We start from the raw sequence: 21,358 nt of genomic DNA on the forward strand, positions 1-21,358 counted from the left end.
ATGAACACCTTGGAAGGAGGTCTTTCCTGATGCTCTAGGCCAGTTAGGGCCCCCACCTAGCAATTCTCACCCATACTTCTTCCTTTGTTGTACTTCTCACAAATTGTTCATAAAATTCACTAGAGTGGAAGCTCTAAGAGGGCAGGGACAGAGTCTGTCCCATTCCTTACTATATCCCTAGTGCTTGGCATACAAAAAGCACTCAAATGAAAGTGAACTGATTGGGATTTTTTTTTTTTTCCAGAGACAGGGTCTTGCTCTGTCACCCAGGCTGGAGTGCAGTGACATGATAATAGCTCACTAAAGCCCTGAACTCCTGGGCTCAAGCGATCCTCCCCCTCCAGCCTCCCAAGCAGCTGGGACCACAGGCGCCCATGTATCATCATGCCTGGCTAATTTTTTATTTCTTGTAGAGGTGGAGTCTCACTATGTTGCCCAGACTGGTCTTGAACTCCTGGCCTAAAGTGGTCCTTCCACCTTGGCCTCGTAAGGTGTTGAGATTTCAAGCGTGAGCCACCATAGTTGGCCAGGATTTTTTTTTTTTAGAGATGGGGTCTTGCTATCTTGCTATGTTGCCCAGGCTGGACTTGAACTCCTGGGCTCGAGTGATCCCCCTGCCTCAGTCTCCCAAGTAGCTGGGAACATAGGTGTGTGCCACTGCATCTGACTCTCATTAGGATTTTTGACATGGTTTTTTTTTTCCTTCTCATTGGACACCTTTGGTAATTGACATTTTATTTATTTTTATTTTTATTATACTTTAAGTATACTTTAAGTTCTAGGGTACATGTGCACAACATGCAGGTTTGTTACATATGTATACACATGCCATGTTGGTGTGCTGCACCCATTAACTCGTCATTTACATTAGGTATTTCTCCTAATGCTGTCCTTCCCCCATCCCCCCACCCCTTGGATTGTTTAATTATTAGGAAGGCAGATTTGCTAGGGTAGACAGCTATATTCCTCAGATGTGCCAGCAGCTGCTTTGGGAACTATGTTTTTTTTGCTGTTGTTTTTGTTTTTTTTTTTTGAGACGCCGTCTTGCTCTGTCGCCCAAGCTGGAGAGCAGTGGCCCGATCTCGGCTCACTGCAACCTCCGCCTCCCAGGTTCAAGCAATTCTCCTGCCTCAGTCTCCTGAGGAGCTGGGACTACAGGCGCGTGCCACCAAGCCTGGCTAATTTTTTTTTTTTTTTTTTTGTATTTTTAGTAGATAAGGGGTTTCGCCACGTTTGCCAGGCTGACCTCAAACTCCTGACCTCGGATGATCCGATGATCCATCCACCCCAGCCTCCCAAAGTGCTGGGATTACAGGTGTGAGCCACCGTGCTGGGCCTAGGAACTATCTTTTTAATGTGTACACTTTTCAGGAACGCCAGCCGATAGGGGCTCGGTGAACCAATCACAGCCTCTCTTCTAGAGAGCTCTGGGTGCAAGCAAGAGGCAGAGACGGGGAGAGGCTGATGCAGGAGAGCCACCCACAATTAGCGCAGTCCTAGTGGGTGGGAAGTGGCATCTCACTTTGATTTGCATTTACCCTATGAGTAATGATGTTGAGCATCTTTTCATGTGCTTATTGGCCATTTGTCTATCTTTTCCCGAGAAATATCTATTCAAATCCTTTGCCCAGGTTTAATTTATTCATCCTTTTACTATTGCATTATAAAAGTTCTTTATTCTGCATACTAGACACTTATCAGATATATCCCTTGCAAATATTTTCTCTCATTCTGAGGGTTTTCGTATTCTTTTTTTTTTTTTTTTTTTTTTTTTTTTGACACGGAGTCTCACTCTGTCACCAGGCTGCAGTGCAGTGGTGTGATCTTGGCTCAAGGCAACCTCCACCTCCCGGATTCAAGCAGTTCTCCTGCCTCAGACTACTGAGTAGCTGGGACTACAGATGCACACCACCACAGCTGGCTAATTTTTGTATTTTTAGTAGAGACAGGGTTTCACCATGTTGGCCAGGATGGTCTCCATCTCTTGATTTTGTGATCTGCCCACCTCAGCCTCCCAAAGTGCTGGGATTACAGGTGTGAGCCACTGCGCCCGGCCAGTTTTCGTATTCTTAAGAGCGTCCATTGAAGGTCAAACTATTTGTATGTTAGATTTCCCAAACACTGATTGTCTTGCTCAAAGACGATCATAACTGCACATGGTGGCTCATGCCTCTAATCCCAGCACTTTGGGAGGCTGAGGCGGGCAGATCGCTTGAGCCCAGGAGTTCAAGACCAGCCTGGGCAACCTGGAAAAACCCTGTCTCTACAAAAAAACAAAACAAAACAACAACAACAAAAAAAACACGTTAGCTGGGCATGGTGGTGTGTGCCTGTAGTTCCAGCTACCTGCGTAGGGGCTAAGGTGAGAGAATCACCTGTGCCTTGGGAGGTCAAGGCTGCAGTGAGCTGTGATCTCTGCAGCCTGGGTGACAGAGTGAGACTCTGTCTCAAACAAAACAAAACAAAAAAAGATGATCATGAAATGCAACATCTGCAGCCATTAAAAAGAATGAGATCATGTGTTTTGTGGGAACATGGATAGAGCTGGAGGCTATTATCCTCAGCAAACTAACATAGGAACAGAAAACCAAATACAACATGTTCTCACTTATAAGTGGGAGCTAAATGATGAGAACTTATGAACACAAAGAAGGAAACGGCAGACACTGGGGTCTACCGGAGGGTTGGAGGTGGGAGAGGAGCAAAGAGAACTAATTCCTGGGTGATGAAATAATCTGTACAACAAACCCCTGTGACATGAGTTTACCCATGTAACAAACTTTCTCGTTTACCCCTGAACCTAAAAGTTTAAATAAATAAATAAACATAACATCTTTCTAAGTGGCCTGAATGGTTTTCAGCGGGTTGGAATCACCAGCTCACATGGAGACAATGCTAGGGGGCAGCTTGTTAGAGGGGAGGGTCTCCTTGGGCTGGAGCCCTTTTTGTCTGCTGCCCACAGGTAGCTCTATACATGGCAGTATACCCTTCCCTTACCCCCAGGTGCTGGGGCTCGGTGGGAAACTGAGGATGCAGCTTACCTTTGGTATCACACTGGTAGGAAGAGATCCACAATCCTGTCTGAGCCCTGTTGTTCTCTACATTACAATAATCACCTCTTATCAGGATCTAAACTTTCTTGGCTCTTCCCCTTAGAAAACTAGTCTAACTTGAAGTTAAAACTTAACTCTAACATATAAAGTTTTAACTTTCTGGAAGTGCCACCACCTGAGCTTTAATTTAGTAGTAAAAACATACGTGGAAATTATCTGAAAATACCCCAGTAGACAGAGAAATGAAAGACAGGCTGGCTTCACCCTTCCATTAGATGATATCATGAATAGCTCTTGACACAAGGGCATGGCCAGCTCGAACACTTACACTCAGTGCGTGGCTCCGCAGGTGCTCTTGTCGAGTGAACCTCTTGCCGCAGGTCTCACAGGGGTAGGGCCGCTCGCCTGTGTGTGAACGGATGTGCCGCTTGAGGATGCCCTTCTGTTTGGCAGTGTAAGGGCAGAAAGGACACTTGTGGAGCTTGATGGGGACCACCAGCACATCACCTGGGGAACCAAATGCTTTCATTTAGCTGTGCTGTATGCAGTGACCAACCCTGGCTACCCGCCGGTGGATGGGATCCAGAGCCGGGGAATTCCACCAGCCCAGATAGAGGAGGAGGACACCAACTCCGCCACCAGCCAACAGCAAGACATCGTCTGCAATTCCAACTCAGTCTGGCTCCCAGTCAGCCCCAGGATAAAGTAAAGTGGACTTCTTATAATGTCGGGAATGCTATAAGGCACCAGCTTCCACACTTCTGTGTGACTGACAGAAACTCAGCTTGCATTGCAACCTCAGAACACACGTGCCTTATGTGGATAACTGGAAAAGTTTCCCAAAACAATACTCACCCTGATAGTGTTTATTCTGTTTGGTTTCATTTTAAGACTGCTGGGTGAGACTCTGTTATGGACTTAATTGTGTCCCCCTAAAATTCATACCTTGAAGTCTGTATTTGGAGATAAAGCCCTTAAGAAGGTAATTAAGGTTAAATGAGTTTATAAGGTGGGGCCCTAATGATAGGACTGGTTTCCTTATAAGAAGAGGAAGAGACACCAGAGATCGACTGATCTCTCTCTCCTTCTCCCTGCATACCCCCCACCATTCCTCTCACCCCCACCCCCAGCACACACAGAGGAAAGGCTATGTGAGGACACAGTGGGAAGGCTGCCATCTGCAAATCAGGAAGAGGCCTCACCAGAACCCAACTCTGCTGGAGCCTCTAGAACTATGAGGATACATTTCTGTTGTTTAAGCTTCCCAGTCTGGGGCACTCTGTTGTGGCAGCCTGAGCTGACTAATACAACCCTCTGAATTGATCTCACTACCTTCAGAACTTGGAAAACGCTGTTATGATGGATCAGATTTCTAGACCAGAATTCATGCTTTCTTGGACAGTAGTTCCTAAGAATATTTTCTAAGTATACATAGAAGAGGCTTGCTTTGATGAAGACCCTAAATTGTTTGGAATTTATATTAACTCTATATATCTGAAATCATCAAATATCCAGGAATTCACTTAAATCTTTTTCCAATTTATTCCCTCACCTTGCTCATATAACCATTAAGGTGAAAATGTGATTATCGCTCACATGTATAGAAACTGTTCCATTCAAGTTCTGTGAGTTACACTTACTGCTATAGTCATCCCTTAGTACCCACTGGGAATTGGTTCCAGGATACTCCTTGGATACCAAAATCCAAGGATGCTCAAGTCCCAAAGTCAGCCCTGCGGATCCTGTGAATACTGTATTTTCCATATGTGGTTGGTTGAATCCACGGAACCACGGATGCAGAAGCTATGGACACAGAGGGTCAACTATATTCCGAGATTTCTTCATTTTTATTTTTTTATTTTTTGAGATGGAGTCTCACTCTATAACCCAGGCTGGAGTGCAGTGACACGATCTTGGCTCACTGCAACCTCCACCTCCTGGGTGCAAGTGATTCTCCTGCCTCAGCCTTCGGAGTAGCTGGGATTACAGGCACCCACCACCATGCCCAGTTAATTTTTGTATTTTAGTAAAGGCGGGGTTTCACCATGTTGGCCAGGCAGGTCTCAACTCCTGACCTCAGGTGATCCGCCTGCCTCAGCCTCCCAAAGTGCTGGGATTACAGGCATGAGCCACCATGCCCGGCCCGAGATTTGTTCTCTCTATCCATGCCCTTCAATATTTATAGACTTTGGTCATATCATATCATATCATATCATATCACCTATGAAGGCACTAGTGACTCAAGCTTTCTAGGTACAGAAACCTGGTTCAAGTCCTGGCTGTAGCACTGACCAGCCGTGTGGCCCTGGACATCTCACTTAGCTTCTCTGTGCCTCACTTTCCTCATCTGTAAAACAGGTATGATAACAGTTCCCACCTCACAGGATTGTGGTAAGAATGAAATAAAGTAACACATAAAGCATAGCATGTGGCACATAGTAAGAACTTGCAAATGTCAGCCATGTTTGTCATCATCGTAATCTCTTCAGAATTTTTTTTTACCAGGTAAGCAGTCCAGGCTCTTGTGGTCTCTGTCAACACTGGAGTAACTCTTTTCTCTGGGGCTGGCTTGGGATACCTAACTGGCTCTGTCTTTCCTGAGGTGCTATGAAAAGTATGGCACACTAAACTGAATGTGAAAAGTCCAACATCCTTTATGTAAGGGTGGAAACTCTCTTTGGTATCAAGTTCCCATCCTAATAATGCCTAACATTTTGCATAATCTATAGTGACTCCGATATCTGTTTCCCAGGATAAAAGCAGCAGCTCAAAAGCTCATCACTGCTCACATATGTGAGATTATTAAATCTCTGACTGCTCACACTGGTACTGATACAAGTAAAATAGGAATTATTATTATTATTATTTTTTTTTCCTGAGATGGAGTCTCACTCTGTCACCCAGGCTGGAGTACAGTGGCACGATCTTGGCTCACTGCAACCTCCGCCTCCTGGGTTCAGGTGATTCTCCTGCCTTAGCTTCCAGAGCAGCTGGGATTACAGGTGCACACCACCATGCCTGGCTAATTTTTGTATTTTTAGTAGAGACAGGATTTCACCATGTTGGCCAGGATGATCTTGAACTCCTGACCTCAAGTGATCCACCCGCTTCAGCCTCCCAAAGTGCTGGGATTATAGGCGTGAGCCACTGTGCCTGGCCTGTTTTTTGTTTTTGACACAGGGTCTCTGTCACCCAGGCAGGAGTGCAGTGGCATGATCATGGCTCACTGCAGCCTCTACCTCCCAGGCTCAGGTGATCCTCCCACCTCAGCTCCCCAAGTAGCTGGGACTACAGGCGTGTGCCACCATGTGCAGCTATTTTTTTTTTTTTTTGAGACGGAGTTTTGCTTTTGTTGTGCAGGCTGGAGTGCAATGGCACAGTCTCGGCTCACTGCAACCTCTATCTCCCAGGTTCAAGTGAATCTCCTGTCTCAGCCTCCCAAGTAGCTGGGATTACAGGCGAGTACCACCATGCCTGGCTAATTTTATATTTTTAGTAGAGACCGAGGTTTCACCATGCTGGTCAGGCTGATCTCAAACTCCTGACCCCACGTGATCCACCCACCTTGGCCTCCCACAGTGCTGGGATCACAGGTGTGAGCCACCATGCCCGGCCATGGGCAGCTAATTTAACAATTTTTTTTTTTTTTGTAGAGACAGAGTCTCACTATGTTGTCCAGGCTGGTATTGAACTCCTAGGCTTAAGGGATCCTCCATGCCTCACGGTCCCAAAGTGCCAGGATTACAGGTGTGAGCCACAGCACCCAGCCAGGAATGACGACCTGTTTCCTAGGATCAAAGTAGCAGCTCATAACTCATCACCCTGCTCACTCCTCTGGCACTGTGGAACTTCCTTGTTATTTATCTCCATCACTTTAGCTTTGTACCACACCCTTCTTCCTGATTATCTACAAAAACATAAAATAAAATAGGCCCAGCATAAGTCCTTGGGAAAAATAACTGTTAACTGTTTCTCCATCAGAAAAGTATGGATTGTCTCAACACTTTCTTCCCCTTTCCTGATCTCACTCCCCCAATACAACAGTTCACCTGAATCCTATTACATGACAGGCCATTGTAAGACACCTGTTTCCTCCCTCAAGAAGTTAAGTCTAGCAGGAAAGATATGTAAACATATTCATACAATATGATGCCCACATGCAAAGTTCAAAGTGATGAAGAAATATAAATAAAAAGTGATGATTTTCCCTAGGAGTTCAGAGAAGATTTCACAGAAGAGGTTAACTTTGAGCAAGGTTTTAAAAGATGAACAGGAGTTCACCAGGAGTTCAAGACAGAGAAAGGTATCTTGGGCAGAGGAAGAACACGTGCTTAGGCATAGAGGTAAATGAGAATATGAAGTATGAAGTGGGGGTTAGGAATGAGGGCAAGGAAGGGACAAGAACTAGATTGTGATGGTCACATTCATTCATTCATTCAGCAAATTTATACTGAGCACTCACTATGTGTCAGGCTCTGTTCTAGGGTCCTGGGGATACAACAGTGAACAGAATAGACCAAAGTCCCTGCCCCTGATGGAGCTAACATGCTGAGAAACTTGGACTTTACCTGTAAGCAGCTTGGATTTTTTTTTTTTTTTTTTTGAGATGGAGTCTCGCTCTGTTGCCCAGGCTGGAGTGCAGTGGTGTGACCTCGGCTCACTGCAACCTCCAACTCCAGGGTTCAAGTGATTCTTCTGCCTCAGTCTCCCAAGTAGCTGGGACTACAGGCCTGAGCCACCACTCCCAGCCAGCTAGGATTTTAAGCAAGGAAGGTACGTGGTCAAACTTTCATGGCCAGATTTAAAAGATCCCTCTGGGCACAATTCAGGGAAAAGACTTAAGAGAGTCAATATTAAAGGCAGGAAGTCCAGGTGGGAGGGGACCATGAATCTGGATGAGAGATGACAGGAGCTAAGGCAGTAGTTGTGGAGGTGGAGAGGAGACACACTGAGGAGGAGTGAAATTAACAGAAGGAAAAGCAGGTACATGAGGAAAGGGGAGTTCAGTTCGGATTTTACAGGGATTGAGGCTTGTGCAGAGCATCCAGGTGGGAATAAAAATTTAACAGAAACTACCAAAAACCCCCCTATGACCAGGCATGGTGGCTTATGCCTATAATCCCAACACTTTGAGAGGCTGAGGCAGGAGGACCACTTGAGCCCAGGAGGTCGAGGCTGCAGTGAGCTGTGATCGTGCCACTGCACTCTAGCCTGGGTGACAGCGTGAGACCCTGTCTCAAAACAAAACAAAACAAAACAAAACAAACCTGGCCAGGCACAGCAGCTCACACCTGTAATCCCAGCACTTTAGGAGGCTGAGGCAGGTGGATCACCTAAGGTCAGGAGTTTGAGACCAGCCTGACCAACATAGTGAAACCCTGTTGCTACGAAAAATACAAAAATTAGCTGGGCATGGTGATGCCCGCTGGTAATCCCAGCTACTTGGGAGGCTGAGGCAGGAAAATCACTTGAACCTGGGAGGTGGAGGTTGCAGTCAGCCGAGATGGCACCACCATACTCCAGCCTGGGAAACAGAGTGAGACTCTGTCTTAAAAAAAAAAAAAAAAAAAAACTCCCCTCTTTGCATTTAAGGTTTTCCATGATCTGACTCCAGTCAATTTTTCCCTGTCCCCTCTTCTTACCTTCAGATGGCACTTTCAGGATGCCTCCCTGATCTCCCAGTAGGAAGCCAGTTCTCCTTCTGGACTACCATGAACTCATACCTCTGAGTGTCTTTCAACCCTAGTACCTTTCTAGCATGTGACGTCATTTACATTTGTGTCTTTTGTTTTGTTTTGTTTTTTGAGACAGTCTCGCTTTGTTGCCCAGGCTGGAGTGCAGTGGTGTGATCTTGGCTCACTGCAACCTCCGCCTTCCGGGTTCAAGCAATTCTCCTGCCTCAGCCTCCCGAGTAGCTGGGATCACAGGCACTCGCCACCACGCCTGGCTAATTTGTTTCTGTATTTTTAGTAGAGACGGGGTTTCACCATGTTGGCCAGGCTGGTCTTGAACTCCTGACCTCAAGTGATCCACCTGCCTCGGCCTCCCAAAGTGCTGTGATTATAGGCATGAGCGACTGAGCCCGGCCCACATTTGTGTCTTATCTCCTATACAACACCATCAGTTCTTTGAGGGCTGCATCCATGTCTGACTTATCTTTATGTCTTCACACAAAAGGTACTCAAATATTTGAACAAATAAATGAATAACCAAACAAATCAATCCTACTCTGTGCCTTAGCACTTGGAAAAACTATACCCTGGAGCCGTATGAATGAAATAAAAACATGGTAGACAACAGGGCACAGCCAGGGGCCAGGGCAGCTGCCTTGCCACACCACAACACCTTATAGCAAGAACTCTGACTTTTCAGACCAATAAGGACAGGACCTGAATATATTATAAGTGGCACAGAGCCAAATGCCTATTTCCTGATACTTCTTGTGCTTACATGCAGAGGGGTTCAAAGAAAAAAATCATTGCACTGAAATCCGCTACCTACTTGTGTTGCTTTCACTGTTTGTTTAATGAATGAAAGAAGCCACTCCAGGTTTCTGGTTTTAGCTGGGCCACCTACTACTTGCATTCTTACGAAACTCACTAAACCCTTCTAGGTCACAGTTTCTCCATATTTCCTCTGCCAAAGGTATGGGACACCATGAGAGACTTGTGGATGTGAAAGGGTGATCAGTCTGTGAAATGCCATTATACACACAGCAATGAGAATTTCAACAAGTTCCCATGGTGTGTTCATGGAAGCAGCCACTATCTTCCCAATGCTGGTGAAGCCAGTGTCTCTGAGAACCAGAAACAGCATTTTCAAGTGTTTCTTTTTTTTTCTTTTTCTTTTTTTGAGACAAGGTCTCACTCTGTCATCGAGGCTGGAAGCACGATCACAGCTCACCGCAGCCTCGACCTCCCAGGCTCAGGTGATCCTCCCACCTCAGCCTCCTGAGTAGCTGGGACTATGGGTACATGCAATGACGCCTGGCTAATTTTTCAATTTTTTTTTTTTTTTTTTTTTTGTAGAGATGGGGTTTTGCCATCTTGCCCAGGCTGGTCTCAAACTCCTGGGCTCAAGCAATCCTCCCACCTTGGCCTCTTAAAATGCTGGGATTATAGGTGTGAGCCACTGCACCTGGCCATTTTCAAGTTTTTCAAGTCTTGTTTTAATCAGACATACTGAGTGCTCCTGCTTTTTAAAAAAATGAAATTTGAAGCCGGGCATAGTGGCTCATCCTTGTAATCCTAGCACTTTGAGAGGCCGAGGCAGGGGGATCACCTGAGGTCAGCAGTTCGAGTCCAGCCTGGCCAACATGGTGAAACCTCATCTCTACTAAAACTACAAAAACTAGCCAGGCATGGTGGCATGTGCCTGTAATCCCAGCTACTCGGGAGGCTGAGGCAGGAGACTCGCTTGAACCCAGGTGGCAGAGGTTGCAGTGAGCTGAGATCGCACCACTGCACTCCAGCCTGGGCAACAGAGTGAGACTCTGCCTCAAAAAAATAAAAATAAAATAAACCCAGAAATTAGAAAGTTTCAAGACAGGCCAGGCACAATGGCTCACACCTGTAATCCTGGCACTTTGAGAGGCTGAGGTGAGAGGATTGCTTGATCCCAGGAGTTTTGAGACCAAACTGAGCAACATAGGGAGACCTCGTCTCTATTATAAATCAAACATACAAAAAATTAGCTGGGTGTGGTGGTGTATGCCCATAATCACAGCTACTTGGGATGCTGAAGTGGGAGGATCACTTGAGCTCGGGAGGTCGAGGCTGCAGTGAGCTGTGATTATGCCACTGCACTCTAGTCTGGGCAACAGAGTAAGACCCTGTCTCAAAAAAAAAAAAAAAAAGTCTCAAGACAGCCATTTAGTAATGAATAAAAATAGCTGATCTCCCTTTATTTAAAAGACTTTCACTTCAGAGAATCAGAAGCTAAAAAAAGGAAAAGACTTTCACTACTCAATATTTCACTACTAGACTGCAATTCATGAATTTCTTGGCTTGAGGTTCTGGTGTTTTTTTCCTTTTCTTTTCTTTTCTTTCTTTCTTTCTTTTTTTTTTTTTTTTTTTGAGAAGTAGTCTCGCTCTGTCACCCAGGCTGGAGTGTGGTGGCACGATCTTGGCTCACTGCAAGCTCCGCCTCCTAGGTTCAAGCTATTCTCCTGCCTCAGCCTCCTGAGTAACTGGGATTACAGGCGCGTGCCGCCGCGCCCAGCCTTGGCTTAAGGTTCTGGAAGCCACGTTTCATCAGTAAGTTGGCAGCCAAGTTTATTTTTGTCTCCTACAAGACACCTTACAACACAATTACCTCACCTGTTAAGAGGAGTTAACCATATTAACTCAACTCTCATAACTGTTCAAAGAAACAACCAGGTTCTCTTAAAACGCAAAAGCCCACCAAAGGATGTAAAAAATTAGCTCACATGATGTCAAATACTGGCTCTAAAATAGTCTCAAGTCAGCCGGGCGCAGTGGCTCACGCCTATAATCCCAGCACTTTGGGAGGCCAAGGCAGGAGGATCACTTGAGGTCAGGAGTTTGAGACTAGCGTGGCCAACATGGTGAAACCCTGTCTCTACTGAAAATACAAAAACTAGCTGGGCGTGGTGGTATGCGCCTACGGTAATCCCAGCTACTCGGGAGGCTGAGGCAGAAGAATCACTTGAACCTGGGAGGCAGAGGTTGCAGTGAGCCGAGATCACACCGTTGCACTCCAGCCTGGGTGACAGAGCGAGACCCTGTCTCAATCAATCAATCAATCAATCAAATAGTCTCAAGTAGATGGCATCATCAAGCATGCCAGGCTGGGTGCCTAGTCTCTGACAAGCACCTTGGCTGACACAGAGAAGTATAAATCTCTGGAGCATATATCTCTGGACATCACTTCAATCTCATTCTCCCCACACAAAACTGACCTCCCAGCATAGAGGAAATCTAAGATGATATGCGAGAAAAAGTTCTGAAAACTCTCTCATTTGGTCCCCACAACAAACCTGTGAGAGAGGCAGGGCAGGGATGATTATTCCCGTTTTACAGATGACAAAACAGACTCAAAGAGATTCAATGATTTAACCAAGGTCCCATTGCCGGTTAGTGGAAGAGAGTGGGTTCCTCCCATGTCTCCAAACTGCCCCCAACACACTTACATTCCAGTTGTAGAGGTAAAACACAAACATACATGAAGAAATAATGCTCTGCATATAGCAGGTGCTCAATTAATGCATGTTGGTGGTGGTGGTGGTGGCAATAATGGTGACTGATGATGATCATAATGAGATGGTGATACTGGTGATGATGGTAGTGATGATGATGGTACTGGTGATGATGGTAATGATGATGGTACTGGTGATGATGGTAATGATGATGGTGATACTGGAGATGATGGTAATGATGATGATGGTACTGGTGATGATGGTAATGATGGTACTGGTGATGATGGTAGTGATGATGGTAATGATGACGATACTGGTGATGATGGTAATGATGATGGTACTGGTGATGATGGTACTGATAATGTTGGTAGTGACAATGATGATGGTGATAATGATCATGATGATGGGAGAACACAAGGCACAGACAGTGTGTACTAAATCACTGGCAGGGCTGATGAATGCTAAGGGAGCTCACCTGAGTCCTCTCCATACCAGTCAGCCTGGACATCCATCATGGAACTCATGGCTACTCCTGCACCTTCTGGTCTTCCCTCCAAACTCCGAGGAAAGTGATGGTCTGCATCATCCTTGCTCGGGGCAGCGCTGTTGCGCAAGAGCGCCTCCAGGAATTGCTTCACGTGGTAGTTGCTGTAAGCCAAGTCAACCACCTGGCCGCTTGGCAAGGCCTCCTCCACGTGGGCCAGGTTCAGCGGGGCAGCATACTGCTGCAGCTGTTCACCAACGTCCACCTCCACTTCATCAGCATCAAATTCCACCTTGGGCTCTATCCGTTTGGGTGGAGTAGAGAGGTCGCTGTCAGCCGAGCCACCGCCAAGGCTCTCTCTCACCACCAGTTCCAAGGGGTGGCAGTCTCCGCAGTCACCGCAAGGGGACTCTCTCAGGCAGTCCACGCTCTTTTCTCCCTCGGCTGGAGAGGAGACCAAGCTCTTGGTACCACAGGAGGTCCCCTCCCGGCCTGAACTGGGGCTTTCACTGTCAACCTGATGAGCCGCCGCCGCTGCCGCCGCTGCAGCCGCCGCCGCTGCCGCCGCCACTGCTGCAGCCACAGCAGCCTCCTTCTCCATCTTTCGGCAAATGTCGAGGGATGACCTAATGTATGTCTTGCAGAAGTTCACCACGTCATTCATCTGCAGGTAGCTGGCAGCCGACATCACTTCAATCACATTCTCCCCACACAAATCCAACTTCCCAGAATAGAGGAAATCTAAGATGATGGAGAAGGCATCAGAGGTGACAATGTCCAAGGAGGCGGTGCTATGCCGCCCGCTGTCCTGGATATAGTGAATGAGCAGGGCTCGGAAGTAGCCGCTGTTAGCAAACAAAATGTTCCTGTGGGCCTTGAAGATCCGCCCTTCCACAATGATGCTGCAGTCACAGAAAAAGTCCCTCTTTCTCTGTTCATTCAGCTCCCCCAAAAGCTTGGCATAATAGGATTGCATCTCCATTGCTCCGCCAGCTGCTGCTGCTCCAGAGTAAACCTGTATCTCTGCCAAGATTTTTCTTAAGTTAATTCACAAATCCCAACCTTTACAAACAAGATTTCTTTTTTCTTTTCTTTCTTTCTTTTTTTTTGAGTCAGCGTCTCGCTCTGTTGCCCAGGCTGGAGTGAAGTGGCGCAATCTCTGCTCACTGAAAGCTCCGCCTCCTGGGTTCACGCCATCCTCCTGCCTCAGCCTCCCGAGCAGCTGGGACTACAGGTGCCCGCCAGCACGCCCGGCAAATTTTTTGTATATTTAGTAGAGGCGGGGTTTCACCGTGTTAGCCAGGATGGTCTGGATCTTCTGACCTCGTGATCCGCCCGCCTCGGCCTCCCAAAGCGCTGGGATTATAGGCGTGAGCCACCACGCCCGGCCAATAAGATTTCTTTTAAAAATTTTAAACAACTTTTCCAAAACCAGTGGTGCAGTAGTGTCTTTAGGATATGGGCTTCCCAGCACTTTGGGAGGACAAGGCAGGCAGATTACTTGAAATCAGGAGTTTGAGACCAGCCTGCCCAACATGGTGAAACCCCTTCTCTGCTAAAAATACAAAACTTAGCCGGGCCTGTAATCCCAGCTACTAGGGACGCTGAGGTGGGAGAATCGCTTGAACCCAGGAGGTGTAAGCTGCAGTGAAACAAGATTGTGCCACTGCACTCCAACCTGGGTGACAGAGCAAGATTCTGTCTCAAAATAATAATAATAATGATATGGTCTGCTTTGGATCTAATAAAAATAAGAAGTTATCCAACTGGGTTAATTTATGAAAAAAATAACTATAGCTAATTGCATGCGAGCACAGTGCTTACTGTTTTACATGAATTCTTTCAATGAATTTTTATAAAAACCTTGTAAGTAAATATTAATATTGTCTCCCTTGTTCTGATAAGGAAATTGAGGGTAGGAGATGACCCAGTTGTAACAGATCTGGGACTCAAAATCAGGTCTATTGGCCTCCAGAGCCAATGCTCTAATGCACTACATTCTACTTTCTTCAAGGCTCAAACTATAGAAAATATCCACATCTAAGAATTATACTTGAGGCCAGGCACGGTGGCTCACACCTGTAATCCTAGCACTTTGGGAGGCTGAGGCGGGCAGATCAGCTGAGGTCTGGAGTTTGAGACCAGCCTGGCCAACATGGCAAAACCCCATCTCTACTAAAACTACCGTCTCTACTAAAAATTAGCCAGGGGTGGTGGCGGGTACCTGAGTCCTAGCTACTCGGGAGGCTGAGGCAGGAGAATTGCTTGAACCCAGGAGGCAGAGGTTGCAGTGAGCTGAGACTGCGCCACTACACTCCAGCCTGGGCGACAGAGTGAGATTCTGTCTCAAAAAAAAAAAAAATTATACTTGAGTGTTTAGTGTATCAATCTGAAACTGGTTTTCTTTTTTAGAGAAAGGGTCTTGGGTCTGTCGCCCAAGCCAGAGTGCAAATGGTGTGATCATAGCTCACTACACCCTCAAACTCCTGGGCTCAAGCAACCCTCCTGCTTCAGCCTCCCAAGATCTAGGACTACAGGTGCGTACCACTGCGCCTGGCCAATTAAAAAAAATTTTTTTTTTGTAGAGATGGCAGTCTTGCTATGTTTCCTAGGCTGGTCTCAAGCTCTTTGCCTCAAGCGATCCTCCTGCCTCCACCCCTCAAAGTCCTGAGATTACAAGCGTAAACCACACTCAGCCTCCAGCGTCCCAATTCAAAACTTTGAGACTGGTCTTTTTTTTTTTTTGAGACAGATTCTCACTCTCTCGCCCAGGCTGGAGTGCAATGGCGCGATCTCGGCTCACTGCAACCTCCACCTTCCAGATTCAAGTGATTCTCCTGCCTCAGCCTCCCAAGTAGCTGGGATTACAGGTGTATGCCACCACACCCAGCTAATTTTTTGTATTTTAGTAGAGATGGGGTTTCACTGTGTTACCCAGGCTGGTCACGAACGAGACTGGTCTCCTTTTATCATCATTATACTGAAGTATTTGGTGGATTCTTGGGCTAGCCAGCATGCATTCCCCATTCTTTTGGTTCTAGTGCCTTTTTTCAGCTTTGATGGAAGCATCCTTCCCCCATTCTTGGCCAACATGCTTTGCATAAAGCTGGTGCCATCCTCAAGCACCAGGTGTGTAAGCTATAATGTAGGCTAATAAAATTAAGGCATCCCACCCTGTGACCACAGTGATTGGCTCGGAGATGGCCATGTAGTTTTCAGAGCCAATGAAAAGCAATGAAACATTTGCTGGAATTTCAAAAAAGAGCACTCTTTGCTCTGTGGGATGCAGGATGTGAGGGATGTTGCTGCCATACCACCAGGGAAGTCAGCCTAACAAAGATGACAGCCCAGCTCAGGCTGATGGAGCCTGGGGACAACATTGGAGCCCAAACTCAAGCAGTGCCAGAAGCCAATTAAGTTCCTTTTCGGTTTAGCTGGTCTGAGTTGGGTTTTCTTTTTTAAATATTATTTTTTTTTTTTGAGATGGGGGATGGGGTCTCTGTCACCCAGGCTGGAGTGCAATGGTGTGATCTCGGCCCACTCTGACCGCCGCCTCCCTGGCTAAAGTAATCATCCTACCTTAGCCTCCCGAGTAGCTGGGACTACAGGTACCCACCCCCACGCCAGGATAGTTTTTTTTGTACTTTTGGTAGAGACAGGGTTTTGCCATGTTGCCCAGGCTGGTCTCGAACTCCTGGCCTCGAACTCCTGGCCTCAAGTGATCTGCCCCCCTCGGCCTCCTAAAGTGCTGGGGTTACAGGTGTGAGACACCACACCTGGCCTCTGAGTTGGGTTTTCTATTTCATGCAACTGGGAGACTCCTAACTGACTTATTCCACTACCCTTGGTTAACTCCTGCTTATCATTTATGTCCTGGCCCTTCTCTGTCAATGAACTACAAGCCCTTTGAAAGCATGAGCCATGTCTTATTCAATTTTATATCCCCTACAGTATCTGGCAGAGTGCTTTGGACAAAATAGATTTGTTAAGCAAAAAAGGAATATTCATTTCTTAACTGCTTAGTAGATAAACTATAAACCAAGTTTAAAATCCACTTGGGGCCGGGTGTGGTGGCTCACACTTGTAATCCCAGCACTTTGGGAGGCCAAGGTGGGTAGATCACCTGGGGTCAGGAGTTCGAGACCAGCCTGGCCAACGTAGTGAAACCCCGTCTCTACTAAAAATACAAAAAAATTAGCTGGGCATGGTGGCGGGCACCTGTAATCCCAGCTATTCGGGAGGCTGAGGCAGGAGAATCACTTGAACCCAGGAGGCGGTGGAGGCGGAGGTTGCAGTGAACAGAGATTGTGCCACTGCACTCCAGCCTGGGCGATAGTGCGAGACTCCATCTCAAAAAAAAAAAAAAAAAAACAAGAAGTGTGTGGAGGGACTTTCGCCTTTCATTTTAAACCTTTCTGATAGAATGTTTTACTATGTGCATGTATTGCTTTTCTTTTCTTTTGAGACGGGGTCTCACTTTGTTACCCAGGCTGGAGTGCAGTGGCATGATCACAGTTCACTGCCGCCTCGACCTCCCAGGCTCAAGCAACCCTCCTACCTCAGCCTCCCGAGTAGCTGTGACTACAGGCATGCAGCACCACACTCAGCTAATTCTGAAAACATGTTTTTGTAGAGATGGGGTCTCACTATGTTGCCCTGGCTGGTCTCAATGGTCTCGAACTCCTGGACTCAAGTGATCCTTCTGCCTTGGCTTTTTTCTTTGTTAACTAAGAAAAAAAGGAGGCAGGGCAGAGGGGTAAGGAGTTGGTAAGCCAGGTAGATAAATATGTAAGTACGCACAACACTTCTTAACTTGTAGTATGGTCTGATCTATAGGGGCTCTTCCCAGGGCACTTCCGTCTTTCACTGGAAAAGCCTCCTTTCCAGAAATAGCACCTAAAACCAATTTCTTTTGGCTTTCTTACTGAAATTATTTTTTATTCTATTGCAATTATTTTTATTCTACTTCCTGACGTTGCAAAAGTCTATCCGTATAGTATTTTCTTCAAAATTTTCCCCAATCCTGTACTTGGTATATATTGTGTAAATATTTATTTATATCACCCCCATTTGCCTGAAGTGCTCTGCTGCCCTGGGAAGTGCTGAGGATCACCACTTATCCCAGAAGAGCAGCTCTTAGGGCAGACTGCTCTCAGAAGCACATTTATCTGCAGTCTGGCAGGGAACCTCCCAACCATCCCACGGTTCCAACTCAATTCAACGGTCACGGGCTACATACAATGCCTGACACAAGGAAGATGCCAGGAATAGAAAAATGAACCAAGTATAGTGCCTGTCCTCCAGGAGACAGCAGATGCCAACACAACTACCTGCAATACAAACTCTCATATACCCTTGAGGGAGTCCTAGCCAGATCACGCAACTGTCTCTGTTCAGAGGCCAAAAGCAGCCTTGAATTCCACCCCCGACCCTTTCTGACAAGACTCCTCCAGTCCCACCAACCTGAGAATAACAAAAACCTGCTCCTCAATTTTAGTAAATATTGAGCACTCTTCCTTATAAAACACTGTACAAAGTACAAGCATATTCATTTTACTTTTTAAATTAAAATTTTTAAAAGGCACGGTCTTGCTCGGTTGCCCAGGCTGGAGTGCACGATCCTACCTCAATGCAGCCTGGAACTCCTGGGCTCAAGAGATCCTCCCAACCTTAGCTTCCCGAGTAGCAGGGACTACAGGTGCGCGCCACCATGCCTGGCTTTTACAAGCACATTAGTTTTCACCTCACAATAACCCAGTGCGACAGATACTCTAACTACATCCTCTTTTTCAGAGGAGGAACTGAGATTCAAAGATACAGATAACATCACCAAGTTAGTAATAGAACAGAGATCCGACTGACTCCCGGGTTGACATCCTTAACCACTATGCTAACCGGCCTCCTCAAACCCTCCAGGACACGATGCGACAGGTTGGGGAAGTCACTCCTTTCTTTTAGGCATGGATCGGAGGAGAAGGACACTGGAGAAGTTTCCATTTCCATAAGAAGAATTTCAGGGTCAACTGCATCTAAACTGCTCGCAAGACAGACCCTCCCCCGTCCAGCATCAGACGACCTGCAGAGGCCACCAGAACCAGCTACAGGGCACGGCCCCCGAGGGTGGGGCCCCAAGGCCTAGCCCCTCCCATGGCCTCCCGCGCACAAAGTGGCCATCGCTGCCGCTGGCACTTCTCCAGTGTTGCCGAGCCCCCCACGCCTGGGCACCCCACGCCGCGACCCCCGGCTGGACGACGCGGAGGACACCCAATGACAGGGAAGCTGGGGGCCCACGGCCGCGCCTGCCCCTCCCCACGCTGGAAGGGCTCGCGGGGCGGAGGTCCCAGGAGTTGCCAGGGCCAAGCGGTCCGAAGGAGGATGACTGAGTGGGGGCAACCCTGCCCGCTAACCCCAATCTCCGGCCAGCCTCCCGGGTGCTAGGAATCCTCCCCAAACCAACGAAAGCGGCAGCGCCAACCCGCTTCTTCGCGCTCACCTTCCAGCGGGTTCCAGCAGCGCAGCCACTGAGCTCCGCGCATCGACACGCCCCCCTTTCATTCACCTGGCGCCCTCCGATGAGAGGCGGGGCGGCTGGCCAATCGCGGGAGCGCCTGGCCTCGGGAAGGCGGGCCCTTCGGCCAGCAGGGTGGTCAATGGCGCTGGTGCCCCTCGGAGGATGCGCTCTGAAGGCGCCGGTGCTCGCAGGGTGATGGGAGTTGTGGTCTCAGCGCTGGCTTTTCGGGTAAAGATAGAGTGGACAAAACTACAAGTACCAAGATGCCAAAAGGGGCGAGGACCAGTGCTAGCGAAAGGCTGCAGCTCGGTTCGGTCTTTTGAGTCCCACTTGAGGGATCTGCCAAGTACCGGTCTCTTTGTCTGGAGAGCGAAAAGCACGTCGTGGGTATTAATGCAGCCCAGGGAATAAGAGCTGTGACTCATCAGTCCGCACATATTTCACCTACTGGCGCTGTCCGCAAAAATCTGGAAATAAGTGAAATGGTTTAATCGATTCAACAGGTTTTTAGTGCATACCCGCGGTTTCCTTCACTGGGTAGTCGTTACAAAAGATAAAAGATTCAGCTCTTCCCTTGACAGGCTCTCCGGTTCTACATACTAGTGAAACGGTTAAATGGCAGTACTAGGTGCTAAGTGACCGTACAGGCGTGTTCTTGTCAGCTGTGAGCAAGACAAGGCAGCTTACCGCTCTCAGGGAGCTTAGTTCTAATGGGGGTGTATTCGTTTGCTAGGGCTGCTGTACCTAAGTATCACCAACCCGGTGGCGTCAATAACAGATATTGTCTGACAATCCTGGGGGCATCTGAAAGCAAGATGTTGGCAGGGTTCGTTCCTTCTGAGCGCTGTGAGGAAACGGTCTCTTCCAGGCTTCTCTCCTGGGCTTGCATATGGCCATCTTCATGTTCACAGGGCATATTCCCTGTATATGTCTCCATGTCAAAATGTCTCCTTTTGGTTGCAGTGAGTCGAGATCGCGCCACTGCACTCCAGCCTGGGGCGACAGAGAGAGACTCCGTCTCCAAAAAAAAAGTATTTTTATAAGGATACCAGTCATATTGGATTAGGGGTTCACTCTATGCAGTATGACTTTTTTTTTTTTTGAGACGGAGTCTCAGACTCTGTTGCCCAGGCTGGAGTGGTGGCGGGTGGATCACCTGAGGTCAGGAGTTCGAGACCAGCCTGGCCAACATGGTGAAACCCCATCTCTACTAAAAATACAAAAATTAGCCGGGCATGGGCCAGTAATCCCAGCTACTTGGGAGGCTGAGGCAGGAGAATGGCTTGAACCAAAGAGATTGCAGTGAGTGGAGATCTGGCCACTGCACTCCAGCCTGGGCAGCAGAGCAAGACTCTGTCTCAAAAAAAAAAAAAAAAAAGGCTACCCCCTTCACTGAGAGACCCTAATGAGGAGTAGTGAGCCATGCTAAGATAAAACAGAAAACCGGTTGGTACATATCTAAGAAACAGGAGAATGCCATTGGGTTGAGGAAGTGGATGGCAGGTAGACCAGCTTAATGGGCATGCAACCCATGCAGTGGCACAGGGCCGCACACTCAGAAAGGGCTGGTGCTTCCAGGTGAGGTCTTTTACTTAACAAAACAAAACAAAAAAAGAGCCAGGTGCAGTGGCTTACACCTGTAATCCCAGCACTTTGGGAGGCTGAGGCAGGCGGATCACTTGAGACCAGCCTGGCCAACATGGCAAAACCCGGTGTCTACTAAAAATACAAAAATTAGCTGGGCATGGTGACACATACCTGTAATCCCAGCTACTAGGGAGGCTGAGGCATGAGAATCACTTGAACTTGGAAGGTGGAGGTTGCAGTGAGCTGAGACTGTGCCACTGCACTGTTTCAAGGAGGAGGAGGAGGAGGAGGAGAGAGGGAAGAGGGAAGAGGGAAGAGGGAAGAAGAAGAAGAAGAGGAAGAGGAAGGAGAGGAAGGAGAAGGAGAAGAAGAAGAAGAAGAAGAAGAAGAAGAAGAAGAAGATGATGATGATTTAATTACTAACAAAAAGAAAATCTAAATAAATATTTTAAAAATTAAAAAAGAAAGGGCTGATGCCTGGTTTAATGCTCTGCCATTGCCCTCTTAAAATTCTTAGTAGTTTTTGAACAAGGAGCTCTGCATTTTCATTTTGCATTGGGCCCCAC

The 21,358-nt window shown here is 47.4% G+C and overlaps 1 protein-coding gene across 1 annotated transcript in view; it reads right to left on the reverse strand.

Annotated features, from left to right (window-relative positions):
• Positions 1-19,282, reverse strand: part of ZBTB8B (zinc finger and BTB domain containing 8B) — a 29,520-nt gene extending 10,238 nt beyond the window's left edge. The window contains exons 1-3 of the mRNA XM_004025381.5: positions 19,188-19,282; positions 12,686-13,717; positions 3,382-3,560 (exon numbers count right to left, since the gene is read on the reverse strand). Of these exons, the coding sequence (XP_004025430.4) occupies positions 3,382-3,560; positions 12,686-13,717; positions 19,188-19,230 (1,254 nt within the window). The 5' untranslated portion in view covers positions 19,231-19,282. The remainder of the gene's footprint in view (positions 1-3,381; positions 3,561-12,685; positions 13,718-19,187) is intronic.
• Positions 19,283-21,358: the final 2,076 nt, after the last annotated feature.

Source organism: Gorilla gorilla, chromosome 1 (assembly GCF_029281585.2).
Source record: "Gorilla gorilla gorilla isolate KB3781 chromosome 1, NHGRI_mGorGor1-v2.1_pri, whole genome shotgun sequence".
NCBI classification, from domain to species: domain Eukaryota; kingdom Metazoa; phylum Chordata; class Mammalia; order Primates; family Hominidae; genus Gorilla; species Gorilla gorilla.